The sequence below is a fragment of the Bison bison genome, unplaced genomic scaffold (assembly GCF_000754665.1).
Source record: "Bison bison bison isolate TAMUID 2011002044 unplaced genomic scaffold, Bison_UMD1.0 scf7180017862013, whole genome shotgun sequence".
Lineage (NCBI taxonomy): Eukaryota > Metazoa > Chordata > Mammalia > Artiodactyla > Bovidae > Bison > Bison bison.
In genome coordinates, this window is record NW_011492585.1 from 350,534 (window position 1) to 365,023 (window position 14,490).

General features: G+C 51.8%; 1 protein-coding gene across 1 annotated transcript in view; it reads left to right on the forward strand.

Annotated features, from left to right (window-relative positions):
* The window catches only part of CHST12 (carbohydrate (chondroitin 4) sulfotransferase 12), a 17,657-nt gene extending 7,592 nt beyond the window's left edge, over positions 1–10,065 (forward strand). The window contains exon 2 of the mRNA XM_010832658.1: positions 8,313–10,065. Coding sequence (XP_010830960.1) covers positions 8,386–9,645 — 1,260 coding nt within the window. The 5' untranslated portion in view covers positions 8,313–8,385 and the 3' untranslated portion in view covers positions 9,646–10,065. The remainder of the gene's footprint in view (positions 1–8,312) is intronic.
* The last annotated feature ends 4,425 nt before the right edge of the window (positions 10,066–14,490 follow it).

A 14,490-nucleotide genomic window follows, 5' to 3' on the forward strand; every position in this document is an offset into this window, starting at 1 on the left:
AAGGGGACGACAGAGGATGAGATGGCTGGATGGCATCACCAACTCGATAGACGTGAGTTTGAGTGAACTCCGGGAGATGGTGATGGACAGGGAGGCCTGGCATGCTGCGATTCATGGGGTTGCAAAGAGTCGGACACAACTGAGCGACTGAACTGAACTGAAACCCCCAATGCTGGTGGCATGAAGTGAAAATACACCTTTCAATAGGGGTTTTAATCCAGTACCGGAGCATCAGTTGCAGGGCTGGGCAATAGAGGGTGCAGAGAGTAAATGTTGATTTCACAGACAAACTTTCCAGATTTCTGTCGACTGCAGTGATGAGAACCACAGGGAATTATTTGCCTTATATAGTGTTTGCAAAGCTGGATGAGAAGTAGATAGTTTCTGGTCTCTTTGACAGTAGCATAAATAAATAAAATTTGAAACATTCTTGGACTTCTTAATGAAGGTCATGTCATTTGATTTAAGGCTCAGAAGTTGGTTATTTGGACAAGGAGAAGCGAATTCTCTCAGAAATAAAGGTGATAAAAATTTGAGTGCCTAGAAAAACCAACCAATTCCACATTAAATATTTCCTGAGAGGCTGGTAGAGTGTAATAGTTGAGAACGTAGGCTCTGAAATCAGTTGTCAAATGTCAACTCTGAGCAGTGGTAGCTGTTCATACTTGGGCAACTTGCCTGGCTATTTTGCCCTAACTCTATCAAAATTATTGTGAGAATTAAATAACTTGAGAAATGCAGACCTTATATCAGCACTTTGGAAAGCATATTAGCTACTATTGTTTTTATTATAAAATTAATTAAAATCATACATTCTTGTTTGACTGCTAATAACTGGATATTGATAGATAGCATGACTAATAATAAAAATGTTATATTTGAGAGCCACATGAAACAGAAAGATAAAAGGGCCAGTGGTATAGTGTAAAGAACATGCTTTACTATTTTACAACATTTAGCTGATATTTTCTCATTTTCATCCTCTCAGTATCTCTGGGTAGCAGGAAGACCTTGATTATTCTTGTTTTATAGGTAAAGAAGTAAAACTCAGACTTAAAGAAATACGCCAGGCCGCTCGGCAGAGACTGGCCTTGGGCCTCGGAATCCTTGTCCTTCTCTTCGCAGTCTCTAAGCGTGTGTGCAGGACTTCAGCGCTGGTGTTCTTGTCGTCCATGGTGGGAGTGAGTGACAGCTGGTTAGTTGCATAGAGTTTATGCTGAAAAGTTTTAACTCTCGGAGATTGAATGAATAAGACCGCTCACATTTTTTCCCCTTCCAGTCAAATGCATTGAGGTATAATTTACATGCAATCAAATGCACGCATTTTAAGCGTTAACTTCCATGACAGATATACCCACCTGTGTAACCACCCTTACAGACAATGGAATAGAAAATGTCCCTCGCCCACATTTCCCCCTGTCCCTTGGCAGTTGATGCTTTCTGTTACTAATTTTGCCTTTTATGAACTTGAAAGTGAAATCATGTGGCGTGTGCTCTTTCGTGTCTGGGTTCATCTGCAGGATCCGTCTGTGTGGTTATGTGTATGGATGTGTGAATCGGCGTGTATGGATGTGTGAATCGGCGTGTATGGATGTGTGAATCGGCGTGTATGGATGTGTGAATCGGTGACTCGTTCTTTTTTATCGTTGAGCGGTTTTTCTGCCGAATGTGCACACCAGTTTGTTGATTCATTCACTTGGTGGGGTTGTTTTCAGTTTGTAGTAATTTTGAATGAAGTCACAGTGAACATTCTTGTACAGACCTTTGTGTGGACAGTAATGTCACTCACGGATAGTGTCTTTGGTGTTATCTAAAAGGTATCGCCATATGCAAGGTCGTTTAAGTTTTCTTCGCGGAGCTTTAATCGTTTTGCATTTTTCATTTAGGTCTCTTATCCATTTTGAGTAATTTCTGTGAGGGGTGTAAAGTCCGTGTCTAGATTCTTTTTTTGGCGTGTGGCTGTCCGGTTGCTCCAGCACCATTTGTTGCAGTCTTCTTCCACTGTTCTGCCTTTGCTCCTTTGTTAAAAATCAGTTGGCCGTGTGGGGGTCTGTTTCTGGGCTCCATTCTGTCCCACTGATCTAGTTCTCTATTCTTTGCCAATACCACACCATTTTGATGACTGCAGCTTTGTGGTAAATCTTGAAGCCTCATAGCATCAATCTTCCAGCTTTATTCTTCTCCTTCAGTATTGTTTGGCTACTCTGGGTCTTTTGCCTCCATGTACAAACTTTAGAAAGAGTTTGTTGATGTCTACAAAGAACTTGCTGGGATTTTGGCTGGGATTAATCTGTCGATGGAGCTGGGAAGAACTGACATCTTGACAATATTGAGTCTTCCTATCCTTAGCAGTTTGCACATGGAATATCTCTTCATTTATTTAGTTCTTCTGATGATTTCATTCATCAGAATTTTTCAGTTTTCTTCATAGAGATCTTGTACATATTAAATTTATACATAAGTATTATATTTTGGGAAGGTGCTAATAAATGGAATTGTGTTTTTAATTTCAAATTCCACTTGTTCATTGCTGATATATAGGAAAATGGTTAACTTTTGTATATTAACCTTTTGCCCCACAAACTTGCTGTAATCACTTGAGCCCATAAAATTTTATAATTGAAAAATGATAATCTAAGATTCATATATCATATTTTGATGGTCAGTTTGATTCATCTTTAAATAGAATCCCTAAGCTTTATTCTAGAACATCTGCTGTTATGGATCTTATAGAACCTTCCAGGAAATGAAAAATCTGTACAATCTTTTTGACTTTTTGAATGTCTCAGCATAAAAAAAAAAAACTTGGTCTGTATGCAAAAAAAGCTGGTATCAATTTTTTTCATAATAACCAAAAAAGAGAACTAACTCCAAAGTTCGTCAGTTGGTAAATGGATAAACAGATAATGGTTTATCCACATAGCAAGTACTGTTCAGCCGTGAAACAAGCGACATCCTAGACAAATCTCAAAAGCATCTTGTTAAGTGAAGGAAGCCAAATACAAGCTCTCGCTTCCTGTGTAATTCCATTTCTGTGACATTCTAGAAGAGGCAGGACTACAGGGCAGATAACAGATTGGCAGCTGCCTGGGGCTGGATGTTGGGGACGGTGTGGGAACTTTGGGGGATGATGGGAATGTTCTGTGTCTTAAACACAGTGTTCATTTGCCCAGACTAATCAGACTGTGCAGTTTAAAAGAGTGTGTTTTTTTGTGTAAAAATCATACCTCAGTAAACTTCACTTAGGAAAAAAAAGCAGAGGTGCTAATGTGCTTTAATCAGGAAAGAGCAGTCTTCTAAACAAATGGGGCACTGGAACAGCAGGGTATCGATAGGGGGAGAAAAGAATCTCAGCTTCTCCCTCTGGAATACTTGTATTGGATATTCTATACTGGCTGAAATTCTCTGCATCTAACATTCCTTTCCACAACAACAGATCCATTAATTTCCATTTATTACCACTCACTGTTTAATTCTGACTGGTTTGATCATTTGTATCTATCTGCTTCTGCTTCTTCTTCTTCTGCTTAGTCACTTAGTCATGTCCGACTCTTTGTGACCTCATGGACTGTAGCCCACCAGGCTCCTCTGTCCATGGGATTCTCTAAGCAAGAATACTGGAGTTGAGTTGCCATGCCCTCCTCCAGGGGGTCTTCTCAACCCAGGGATGGAACTCAATCCACATTGCAGGTGGATTCTTCACCGTCTGAGCCACGAGGGAAGCCCAAGAATACTGGAGTGGGTAGCCTATCTCTTCTCCAGGGGATCCTCCCAACCCAGGAACCAAACCGGGGTCTCCTGCATTGCAGGCAGATTTGTATACTATGTAGTAAATACACAAACACACACAGACCCACAAACCCCAGTCCAAATGACAAAATAAACATCCATATATTAGTGAGGGCTCTCCAGAAAAACAGAACCCAGTAAGGGGTGTGTGTGTACATGTCTGTGCGTGTGTGTGTCTGCGTGTGTGTTTATCACAAGGAATTGCCTGCATAAAAATTGGTGTGGAGGCTGAGAAGTTCAGACCCAGGGAGCCGCTGGTGGGTTCCAATCTGAGTCTGAGACCTGAGAACCAGGAACGCCCGTGGTGAGGGTTCCAGTGCTTGTCCGTGTCTGAAGGCAGGAAACCAGCACTCCAGCTCAAAGACAGTCTTGGGTAGAGTGAGGGAAGTCTCTCTTCCCTTGCCCTTTTGTTCTAGTCAGGCTTTCAACAAAGTGGGCGAGGCTAACCTACACGGGCGAGGACCATCTGCTTTACTCGGCCTACCGATTCAAACTTGAATCTCATCCAGAATCACCCTCACAGACACGCTGGAGTGTGGGACCAACCACCTGCGCAGCCGTAGCTCAGTCAAGTTGACGTATGAAGTTAGCACACACCGCTGGACCTTTCTGTACTGTTCTGCCATTAAACTGTGGGAAATGCCCTTACACGTGTCTGACTATGGGTCTGGCCACGTGGCCCTCGCTTTCAATGTGTTGGGGTGACATGCTCCTGAGCGTGAGGGAGGTCGGCCCTCAGCTCTGTGTCACAGACCTCCCCATCTTCCTGGACTCCTGTCTGTCGTTGGCATGACGGCTCCTTCAGACCAGCAGCCGTAGGTGGGCAGCCAGCTTGCCTGGGGTGCTTGCCTCCAGGGGTGGCCACGTCTGCTTTGGCATCATACCCCGCCCTGTGTGAGCAGAAATGCTTAACAGCCCCCCCTCCTTGAGCCCAGAAACTCTACCTAGACACAGTGTTCTGCTTTGGTAGAAAACCAGCCCTCCAGAGATGAAACTTCTAGCTCAACTCTGCTGTTGGTTCTGTTGCTGGAGGCAAAAGCTCGAGACTGACAGGGAGCATTTCCTCTGTGAAGGCTCTTCTTGCTCTGCTGCTTCAAAACTGGTGGGGCTTTTTGTTGACCGCTTTTTGAAATACTGGGAGATTTATGTTCAGAAATAATGCCCTTATTTTATGAATCAGAAATTACTTTATGAGGTCACTGTTGTTCCCTGACATGTTTTTGAAGCTGTCTGTGGTTCTCAGCAGGCTTCCCCAGTGGCTCAGCACATCCGCCTGTAATGCAGGGGATACAGGAGATGCGGGTTTGATCCCTGGGTCAGGAAGATCCCCTGGAGGAGGGCATGGCAACCTACTCCAATATTCTTGCCAGGAGAGTCCCATGGGCAGAAGAGCCTGGCAGACTGCAGTTCACGGGGTCACACAGTCGGACACGACTGAAGTGTCTAAGCACGCTCGTCGGTTCTCAGCCTGGCTTTGCCCGTCATTCTGCTATCTCCCCCAGAGGACGGGGATGTGTTGCCTGGATTATCTGGCTTGAGCTGCCCAGGCTGCTGGGCCAGAAGTTCCCGGATGTCCCGCTCCCTTTTGAAGAGTAAAGCTTGCTGCTGGCAGCGCTGTGTGCTAGTCTCTGCTCTGTTCGCTCCTCTGCTCTCTCGTCGCAGTTCCGAGACGCTGTATTTTTGGGCTCCGTGCATGTGTGAAGGCAGCCATGGTCCTTCCTCCCGGAGCACTGCTCTCACAGGCCATTTAATGCACGCAGCCCATTGGGTTTCCACCACTGCTGCTTTTGTGGCTTTTTTGAGGGTAAAGATGACAACACAGAGGACTGCCCTTGTTCCTTGATGTTGAAATGAACCGTGGCCTCAGCCTCGTGGGTCAGCACTGCCTCGCCTGGTGTGTAGGGCGCGTCCCCGTGGTGTGGAAGGGCTGGAAGGGGCCGTGACGTGGCAGGACGCCGGGGCGAGACAAGGCTCCTGGACCAGTCGCCCAGTGAGTAACCAGACGCAGCGTCTCCACTGTCCCAAGGAGAAGACCTGTCCTGTTTTTGTGCAATAACCCCCAATTATAAATTTTTAAAACTTTAGTGTTTGCTTAATAAACAGATTGCAGGTAGAGTCACCTGTGGAGCTTTTGCACGGGTTGTACAAGTAACCTGTGGCCCCAGCAGCAGGCTCCAAGCTTAGCCTCTGACGGTTCTCTACCATATTTAGGCCTTGCTTTAGTTTTTACCCACTGTCCAACATTTGCCGTATTCATGCAGCATCACCTCTTGGAAATTCCTCCACAAGTCGACTGTTACAGCTCTAATGCATTTTTCTTCCTCCAATGTTTTCTTTGTGGTAAAATACACATAACATGAAACTTACCACCTAGGCCGTGTTTAAGGGCTCAGCTCAGTGACATGAGCATGTTCATGTCACTTGAACGTGACATAGCTCTTGTGCAGCCGTCACCACCATCCGTTGAGAGAACTCCTGTCATCGTCCCATCAGACTCTGTACCCACTGGACACTGGCTCCCCACCCCTCCCCAGCCCCTGGCAGTGGCTCTTCTACTTTCTGTCTCTATGAGTCTGAGTCCTTTAGGAACCTCATGTAAGTGGGAAGACAATATTTGTCTTTTTTGTGACTGTGATCGTGTCTTTTCCTTGCAATTATTAATAAAGAGAGTCAGAGTTTGTAAACAGTGTAGACACCGGCATTTATTAGTGTCGTATACTGCTTCTTGGTTGAAAAATAAAGCGTTTAGGTCATCAGGCCAGGTGGTTCTTTGCATTATGAACATGCGGCTGATCTGTGCCTGTGTCCACAAGATGCGACTGTGGCTCAGCATCACTGCTACTCTGTTTGTTGGTCTTAATATTAAAAGTGAAAACTGGTCTCTTAAATCACCTGACATCTTAAGTTACTTTTTCCCTTTGCTGCTTTCTCAGCCTGTAGCAAACTAAAAAAAAAAAATATATATATATATATGGTTTCATCTTCATCTTTATAAACTGTTCACCCTGGCACATCCTTGAGAAGGGATGGTCTTGAAATCTTCAGTGACATGGGTACTTGTGATCTAGTTTAAAAATAGGTTGTAAAAGTGTGTGATTATAACCATTACCATTAAAAGGGTATTGAAAGCTGTTGCAGTGTTGCTGCTGCTTTTTTCACTCACACCCACTCGCAGGGAGCCAGCTAAAGCTGCAGCAACAGTTGTACAAGAGACAGCAGGATATCTCACCAGCAGTCTTGCTTCAGGATTTCTGTGGTGTGGCTCATTACCTGTCTGCTGCTGCTGCTGCTGAGTCACTTCAGTCGTGTCCAACTCTGTGCGACCCTATAGACGCCAGCCCACCAGGCTCCCCGTCCCTGGGACTCTCCAGGCACAGGCCCTGGAGCAGCTGCTGTTTCCTCCCAATGTGTAATAATTACATGTTGCTCTTCAGTTGCCAAGTTGTGTCCAACTCTTTGCGACCCCACGGGCTGCAGCACGCCAGGCCTCCCTGTGCTTCACTATTTCCCAGAGCTCACTCAAACTCATGTCCATTGAGTCAGTGATGCCATCCAGCCATCTCATCCTGTGTCACCGCCTTCTCCTCCTGCCCTCAGTCTTTCCCAGCATCAGGATCTTTTCCAGTGAGTCAGTTCTTTGCATCAGGTGGCCAGAGTATTGAAGCTTCAGCATCAGTCCTTCTGATGAATATTCAGGGTTGATTTCCTTTAGGATTGACTGGTTGCATCTCTCGCTGTCTAAGGAACTCTTGAGAGTCTTTTCCAGCACCACAGTCTGCCAACGTCTTTACCATGAGTATGTATCACTTTCCCATTAAAAAAAAAAGTGAATTAAGGGTAAACAAAAGCTGCAAAGGTGCATAGAGATCGTATTCAAATTTCTGCCTAATGAAGATGTGTTGGATACCAGGTGCATAGTCTACTAGAAACGTAGACTCAGAGGTAGACACTGGGAGCTGTCCCAGAGAGTGCTCAGCGCGGGACTCTCCTTTGGACTTCCCAAGATGAGCTCCGTCCCTCTGTGCCCCGATGTCCACAGCGCGAGAAGCCCTGGACGGCTTAGCAAGCAGCCCATTCTGGGTCCGGGCCCACCTGTGGTTATTGGGCACTCCTTCCATGGGTTTGACTCATTTTCGGGTTTTCTCTTCTGGAGTTGCCCCCTCTGCCATGCGACAGCCCTCCACAGTGCTGAAGCCCCAGCACACACGTGTCTTCCCTCCTGAGCATCCGCCGGTGCTGTGGGGTGAAGGCTGAGCCCCGGCAGAAGCCTGCCCAGATCACGCGCTCCCTCGGCCTCTCACGGGGCCCGGCTCACGTGTTCGTTTGGATGATGTGGACGCAGCAGAAGGGGCTTGGGGTGGGGCAAGGGGGTCACATCACGTGGGGAAGCTGATGCCCGCCCACCAGGTCCCCCACAAAGCTCAGCTCACAGAGGGTGAAGAGGCGGAGAAGCAGCCCCTCCTGTCGGGGCTGCAGGCTGGGAGAGGACCTTAATCACTCACTTGGCCTCTGTTGTCTTCCAGCTTCCTCAGAGCACGGCGTCCCGTCTCTACCAGAAGCTGAAGTGAAAGGGCCCAGGGAAAGGCCTGGGCATCCATGGACACGATGACCAAGAGCCGGCTCTTCCGCCTGTGGCTGGTCTTGGGGTCCGCCTTCATGGTCCTCCTGATCATCGTGTACTGGGACAACATGGGCCCCGCCCACTTCAACCTGCACACGGCCCTCTCCAGGCCGCATGCACTAAAGCCCTTCCCCAGCCCCAATTCAGCGCCCGGGGACGTCTTCACCTCCAGCCTCGAGATTTGGGAGAGCTTCGTCAGGGAGAAGCAGGGCCCCCTTTTGAGTAAAAGGGTGGAGCAGCCCTCCCTGCCGGCCTCCAGCAAGCCTGTGCTCGGCAACCTGGAGGAGAGTGTGAGGGGCTACGACTGGTCCAGCCACGCTGCCCAGCAGAGTGCAGACCCGGACGCACGGCAGGCCGAGCGGAGGAGCGTGCTGAGGGGGTTCTGCGCCAATGACAGCTTTGTGTTCCCCACCAAGGAGCGCTCCTTCGACGACATCCCCAACTACGAGCTGAACCACCTCATCGTGGACGACCGCCACGGGGTCATCTACTGCTACGTGCCCAAGGTGGCCTGCACCAACTGGAAGCGCGTGATGATCGTCCTGAGCCAGAGCCTCTCGGACCAGGGCACACCCTACCGCGACCCGCTGGACATCCCCCGGGAGTACGTGCACAACTCCAGCACCCACCTGACCTTCAACAAGTTCTGGCGGCGTTACGGGAAGTTCTCCAGGCACCTCATGAAGATTAAACTGAAGAAGTACACCAAGTTCCTGTTTGTGCGCGACCCCTTCGTCCGCCTCATCTCGGCTTTCCGCAGCAAGTTCGAGCTGGAGAACGAGGAGTTCTACCAGAAGTTCGCGGTGCCCATGCTGAAGAGGTACTCCAACCACACCAGCCTGCCCGCCTCGGTCAGCGAGGCCTTCAGCGCCGGCCTCAGGCTGTCCTTCGCCACCTTCATCCAATACCTGCTGGACCCGCACACCGAGCAGCTGGCGCCCTTCAACGAGCACTGGAGGCAGGTGCACCGGCTCTGCCACCCCTGCCAGATCGACTACGACTTCGTGGGGAAGCTGGAGACCCTGGACCAGGACGCCGCCCAGCTGCTGCGGCTGCTGAAGGTGGACAAGCTGCTGCAGTTCCCCCCGAGTTACCGGAACAGGACTGCCAGCAGCTGGGAGGAAGGTTGGTTTGCCAAAATCCCCCTGGCCTGGAGGCAGCAGCTTTACAAACTGTACGAAGCAGATTTTGTTCTCTTCGGCTACCCCAAGCCCGAAAATCTACTTAGAGACTGAAGGCGCTGGGGGAATCCCGAACACCAAAAAACAAGTGCTTCTGCTGTCCCTTTCAACCTGAAGGGAGGGCCTGTGGCGCCACGGCCGTCCTCCAGAGCACGGAGCGCTGGCCTGCCACATATATTTTTTTACGGCTTTGTTTCTCTCCTGGTGTGATGCATCGCAGAATTCCACAGTGCTCTGTTGACGAGCCCGCTGGAAACTCCTGGAACGGATCACACCCACACTCCAGTTTGTAAAATAACCTATGGTTTTGCAGTCTAGACTTACTGTTTACTCCTTCCCTGCATTCACTGAGTACTGTTAATTCATTGAGTATTGCATTCATTGAGTTAATATTGTTTTTTTAAGATTAATATATTTCAGATATTTAATATGAAAAGTGGAGAAGGAAGTGGTGGAGTAAAAGGTTACACCTGCTCCTGCCGCCTGCACTGTGGTTCTTCCGGCGGGGCAGCGTGCTCACCAGGGCCCCGAGCAACACCGTGGCCCGCGCTGAGGCTTCAGGGCCTCGATTTCAGGAAGGGAGGGTTCCTGGTTGTCTTCCGCAGGAGGGAGGGCCTTGGGTTTAAGACGGCCTTCCTGTGTTTGTGCAAGGGCAGCACACCCTCCAGGAGGGAAAGCTGCTTTGTTTAGTCGCTCTGCCGTGTCCGACTCTTTGTGAACAAATGGACTGTAGCCCGCCAGGCTCCTCTGTCGTGGGGATTTTCCAGGCAAGAACACTGGAGTGGGTTGCCATTCCCTTCTCCACGGGATCTTCCCTACCCAGGGGTCAAACCCGGGTCTCCTGCCTGGCGGGTGGGTTCTTTACCACTGAGCCAGTGGGGAAGCTCTCTGATTAGGTGATCCATGTGAAAAGGGAAGGCTGGGGCGTTTTCTTTGGGAAATTATGTCATCATGCATCAGCCAGAGGTGATGCTAATGAGGAAGACAGCTGGTTTACACTTGTCCCTGCCTTTGCCTCGAGTACGTTAGGTGAGAACCAAATGTCACCCCTCAGGCCTGCCCGAAATGATTCCACCTGGCTGTCCTGGTCACCACCCGGAGGGCATTTGCTCGTGATGGCACCGTCACGCTGGCAGACCAGGACCTGCCGAGTGACTCTTGTCAGTGACGGGCATCACGGCCTGTCTTCCTGCGTCTGCACTTGGCGGATTTTGAGTGTGTGAGCTTGCAGTCCTGGTGGGAGGCTGGCGGGACTGTGAGCACATGCGCTGTGCCTGGAGCATATAGCTTAGGTCTCCGGGCCTTCAGAATGCCCCTGCTGCAGTGGGGACTGGGCATGCTTCAGCCCGGCGCAGGCTTGAGTGGGATGGCGCTGACCTCTGAAGGGAAGAAAGCTCCCTTGGAGGGGCAGGGGCACAGTGCCAGCAGGATGGTCAGCAGTGGTGCCTGGAGCGAAGGGATCTACAGACTGGGAACACGGAGGGTCAGCTCCAGCCCCATCAAAAACGGGAAGAGTTAAGTTCACATGCCGGCCCACACACCTCCACCCTCGCCAGTATGGCCTCCGAGTGGCCCCATGCTCCCTGCACCGCCCCTCACGCTCCCTCTCCCTCCTCACTGGGAGCGGGAGCAGTGGGGACAGCAGGGAGTGGAAGGCGCACTGCCCCCAGACCCAGGGCACAGCGGTGTTCACTGGGCCTGTCAGAGGAGTGAGAACTGTGAAGAGAAGTCTGGCGAGAGACTGGAGGGTGGGGAGGTGGGACTTCAGGGCGCCCCTCCGTGCTCAGCCCCCGCCCCGCCCGCCTGGGCCCCGCAGTCACGGGCTGCTGGTGCTTTGTGTCCCTTCTTCCAGCTCTGAGGCCAAACAGCCCCCTGGACAGCAGGAGGGAAGAGCTGCCGGCTAGCGGAGACACGGGCTGAGCCGTGATTCGGGCGTGGATTTTTCCACCCCAGTCGCTGGAGGACAGCAGCATCAGGCAGCAGATTGCTGGGTGGAGAGTTTGAGAAAGAAGTGTGTGAAGCGAGGGATCCAAGACTCCTCCCGAGATCTGGACACCACCCCTGTTTACAGCTCGATGAGTGTCCTTAAGGAACAAGCAAGCACTTCTGTGGGCTCAGCTCAAACATCTGAGCTTCTTCCCAGGAAAATTCTAGCGGAAACTCTGGCTTTGACAAAACCACTCTCACTTCAAAGCCGTCTACAGAAAGCGGGGCCTAAAAACCGTCCAGAGGCAGCAGCTCTGCCGTCTCAGTTGGTTCCCTCCCAGGGTATCTTGCTTCCAGGAGCTTTCCAGAATATTGTGGTTTCAAAACTTTGGGGCACAAATTCGAAAAGTGTATTTGAAGTGTCAGGTTTCAAAGTCGGTCGTCTTTGGAAGTGGTCTGGGTTTCTAAAATTTTGGTTGAAAAATGTTTGGGTTCTAATATCTTCCAGAAATGTTTCCCAGAGCACGGAGTTCCCACAGCACTTTGGGAGAAGGGCCGGGGTGTGGCATGGGGGTGTCGTGGGGCGCTGTGGGGGGGAACCAGCCTGAGCAGGGCCTTCCTGGCCTGGGCAAGCTCTGCTGCCCCGCCCGCAGTCCGGTGGGGGAAGGACCTGGGCGCACCCAGGCTGCCTCAGGCAAGTGTGTCTTCAGAAGTCCCCTCCTGTGTGTGATTTCTCCTCCAGCCGTCCCCACCAGGCACTCTGCTAATGGGTACCAGTCTCTTTGCCAGAGGGCCCCTTTCATTCCTGACCTCGGGTGGTCCGTGGGTGTCATACTCCAAGGAGAAAGTTGTTGTGAGACTAGACTCTCCAAGGGAGGAGGTCTAATTTGGGAAAAGGCATATTGATGAAGTGCCAGGGCTTTCTGGAAGGTTCTTGTAAAGTTATGGGCTGGACCAGAATCCATAGTCATACAGATTATTGGCCCCACTTTGCAGATGAGGAAATTGAGACCCAGCGAGGCTGTGAAGGCCTGTTCCAGCCCCACCATTCCTAGGAACCCAGGTGTTCGACCCTAACTCCCCGCTGAGCCCTGCCCTTCAGCAGAGCGCTTAGGAGCAGCGCCTGCCACCGAGACACCTGACCGGCCCTCCCCCACCTGCCTTGTCTGCATTGGCCGTGTGTCCGACAGCAGGCCTTGGAGGCTTCAGTGTCAGGCCCAGCCTTTGGGAAAAGCCTCCCTGAGAGGAGACACTGGCTGGAAAGAAGGAGACAGGCAGAGCCTTGGGATGGCTTGGCCCTCAGGCTGCTGACGATGGAAGAGTGGGGAGTTGGCAGGAAGGACACATAGCCCATAGCCCGCCGCGGTCCCGGGGTGGAGTGATGTGGGCGACAGTCTTGGCGGGGGCGCCCAGGGCAGAGGGAAGGAAAGGAAAAGCCCAGCGGGGCAGCCCGCCCTGGGCGTCAGCACCCGTCTACGGAGCCAAGAGAGTCTTGCCTTAAACATGTTAATTAATTTTAGGGTCTCTTCCCGTCCAGTGGAGCTCACACCACGTGGGCAGCAGCCAGGAAGGGCTGGGCGGCCTGCGCTTGGGGCTGCTTCCTCATCAGCCAAGGTGGCAGGGTGCCCGAGGCCGGCTGCCCTCAGCGGCCGTGAGCTCTGCCCAGAGCCAGTGCTGATGCCCCGTGAGGGCCAGACTGGGGGCACAATCAGAAGGGTGCCGTTCTAACACAGAGGTATCTGACCAAGGACTTCCTGGTGGCTCACATGATAATCTGCCTGCAATGCAGGATACCCAGGTTCCATCCCTGGGTCAGGAAGATCCCTTGGAGAAGGGAATGGCTACCCCTCCCAATATTCTTGCCTGGAGAATCCCATGGATATAGGAGCTGGGGTTCTAGTCTGTGGAGTTGCAAGGAGTCAGACACGACTGCGTGACTAACACTCTCACTGTCAACCAGGCACAGAGGGTGCACGCCACCTCCCTACAGCCTCCTGGGAAGGGGGCGCCCTGCCACAGCTGCTGAGAAGCCAGCCAGCCCTGCCCTCTCCCAGCTGGAACTTCTAGCCTGGCTTACGGACCCACCTGGAGAGGTAGTTACCTGACGAGGCCTGGAGACGCACTCAGGTGCTAGGTGGGGGCGAGGTGCAAGCCTTGAGTTAGCCTGCTCAGATGGCCCGGAGACGTGGGTTTTCTGAGCTCCTCGAGGCTGTGGCCGTGGAGTTGTGACGGGTCAAGGTGGCCCCCACGGGTACCCCGCTCCAGCCCCGCGCACTGCCTCCTCAAGGCTCCTAGGACCCGGTTGCGCACCCCCTGCCTTTGCTCTTTGCTGGCCTCCCAGGGGTGCCATCTGGATGAGCTGGGCCTGAATGGCACCGGGGGGCGGCCTGCAGGGAGGCCAGGGACGCTGAGTCGGCGCTGAGCCTGCCCAGGCTCTGGGACGGGGCACTTGTGGGTGTCCCCGTTACCCCAGGCCCACATAAACCTACTCCCACCATGTGCAGGGCCGCCAGCGCCCCGTCTCAGCCGCCGGAGGCCAGGCCCAGGCTCCAGCGCCTCCACCGGGCAAGGCGGGCCTCCTCACAGCCTCCCCTTGGCCACTCCTGACCCCTCCCGCCCTGGCCGTGGGCTTTCTCCACAGCCCTCCCTGCCTTGTCTCTCGTCTGCCAACGTCCCGTGTCCCCGAGTGGACCCTCTGTGTGCCCACAGGGAACCTCATGGACAGCACAGAGGCTGTTTTGCTGGATTCTCCTTGGAGGCTGTTCCCCCACCACCCCCGAATTTGGCTTGTCGAGTAAATAAACACTTCTAACATCTGTGCAGGTGAAGGAATTGGACCAGAAAACGTTTGAGAGGGAGGAGATCTTGAGGTCATCCCGAACCCACAGCAATCTCCCTAGCAGATTGGGTCAGCTTTGCCTTGCTCACCTGCCATGGCAGGAGGCTCACTACCTCACCACCCCGGGTAGCTGG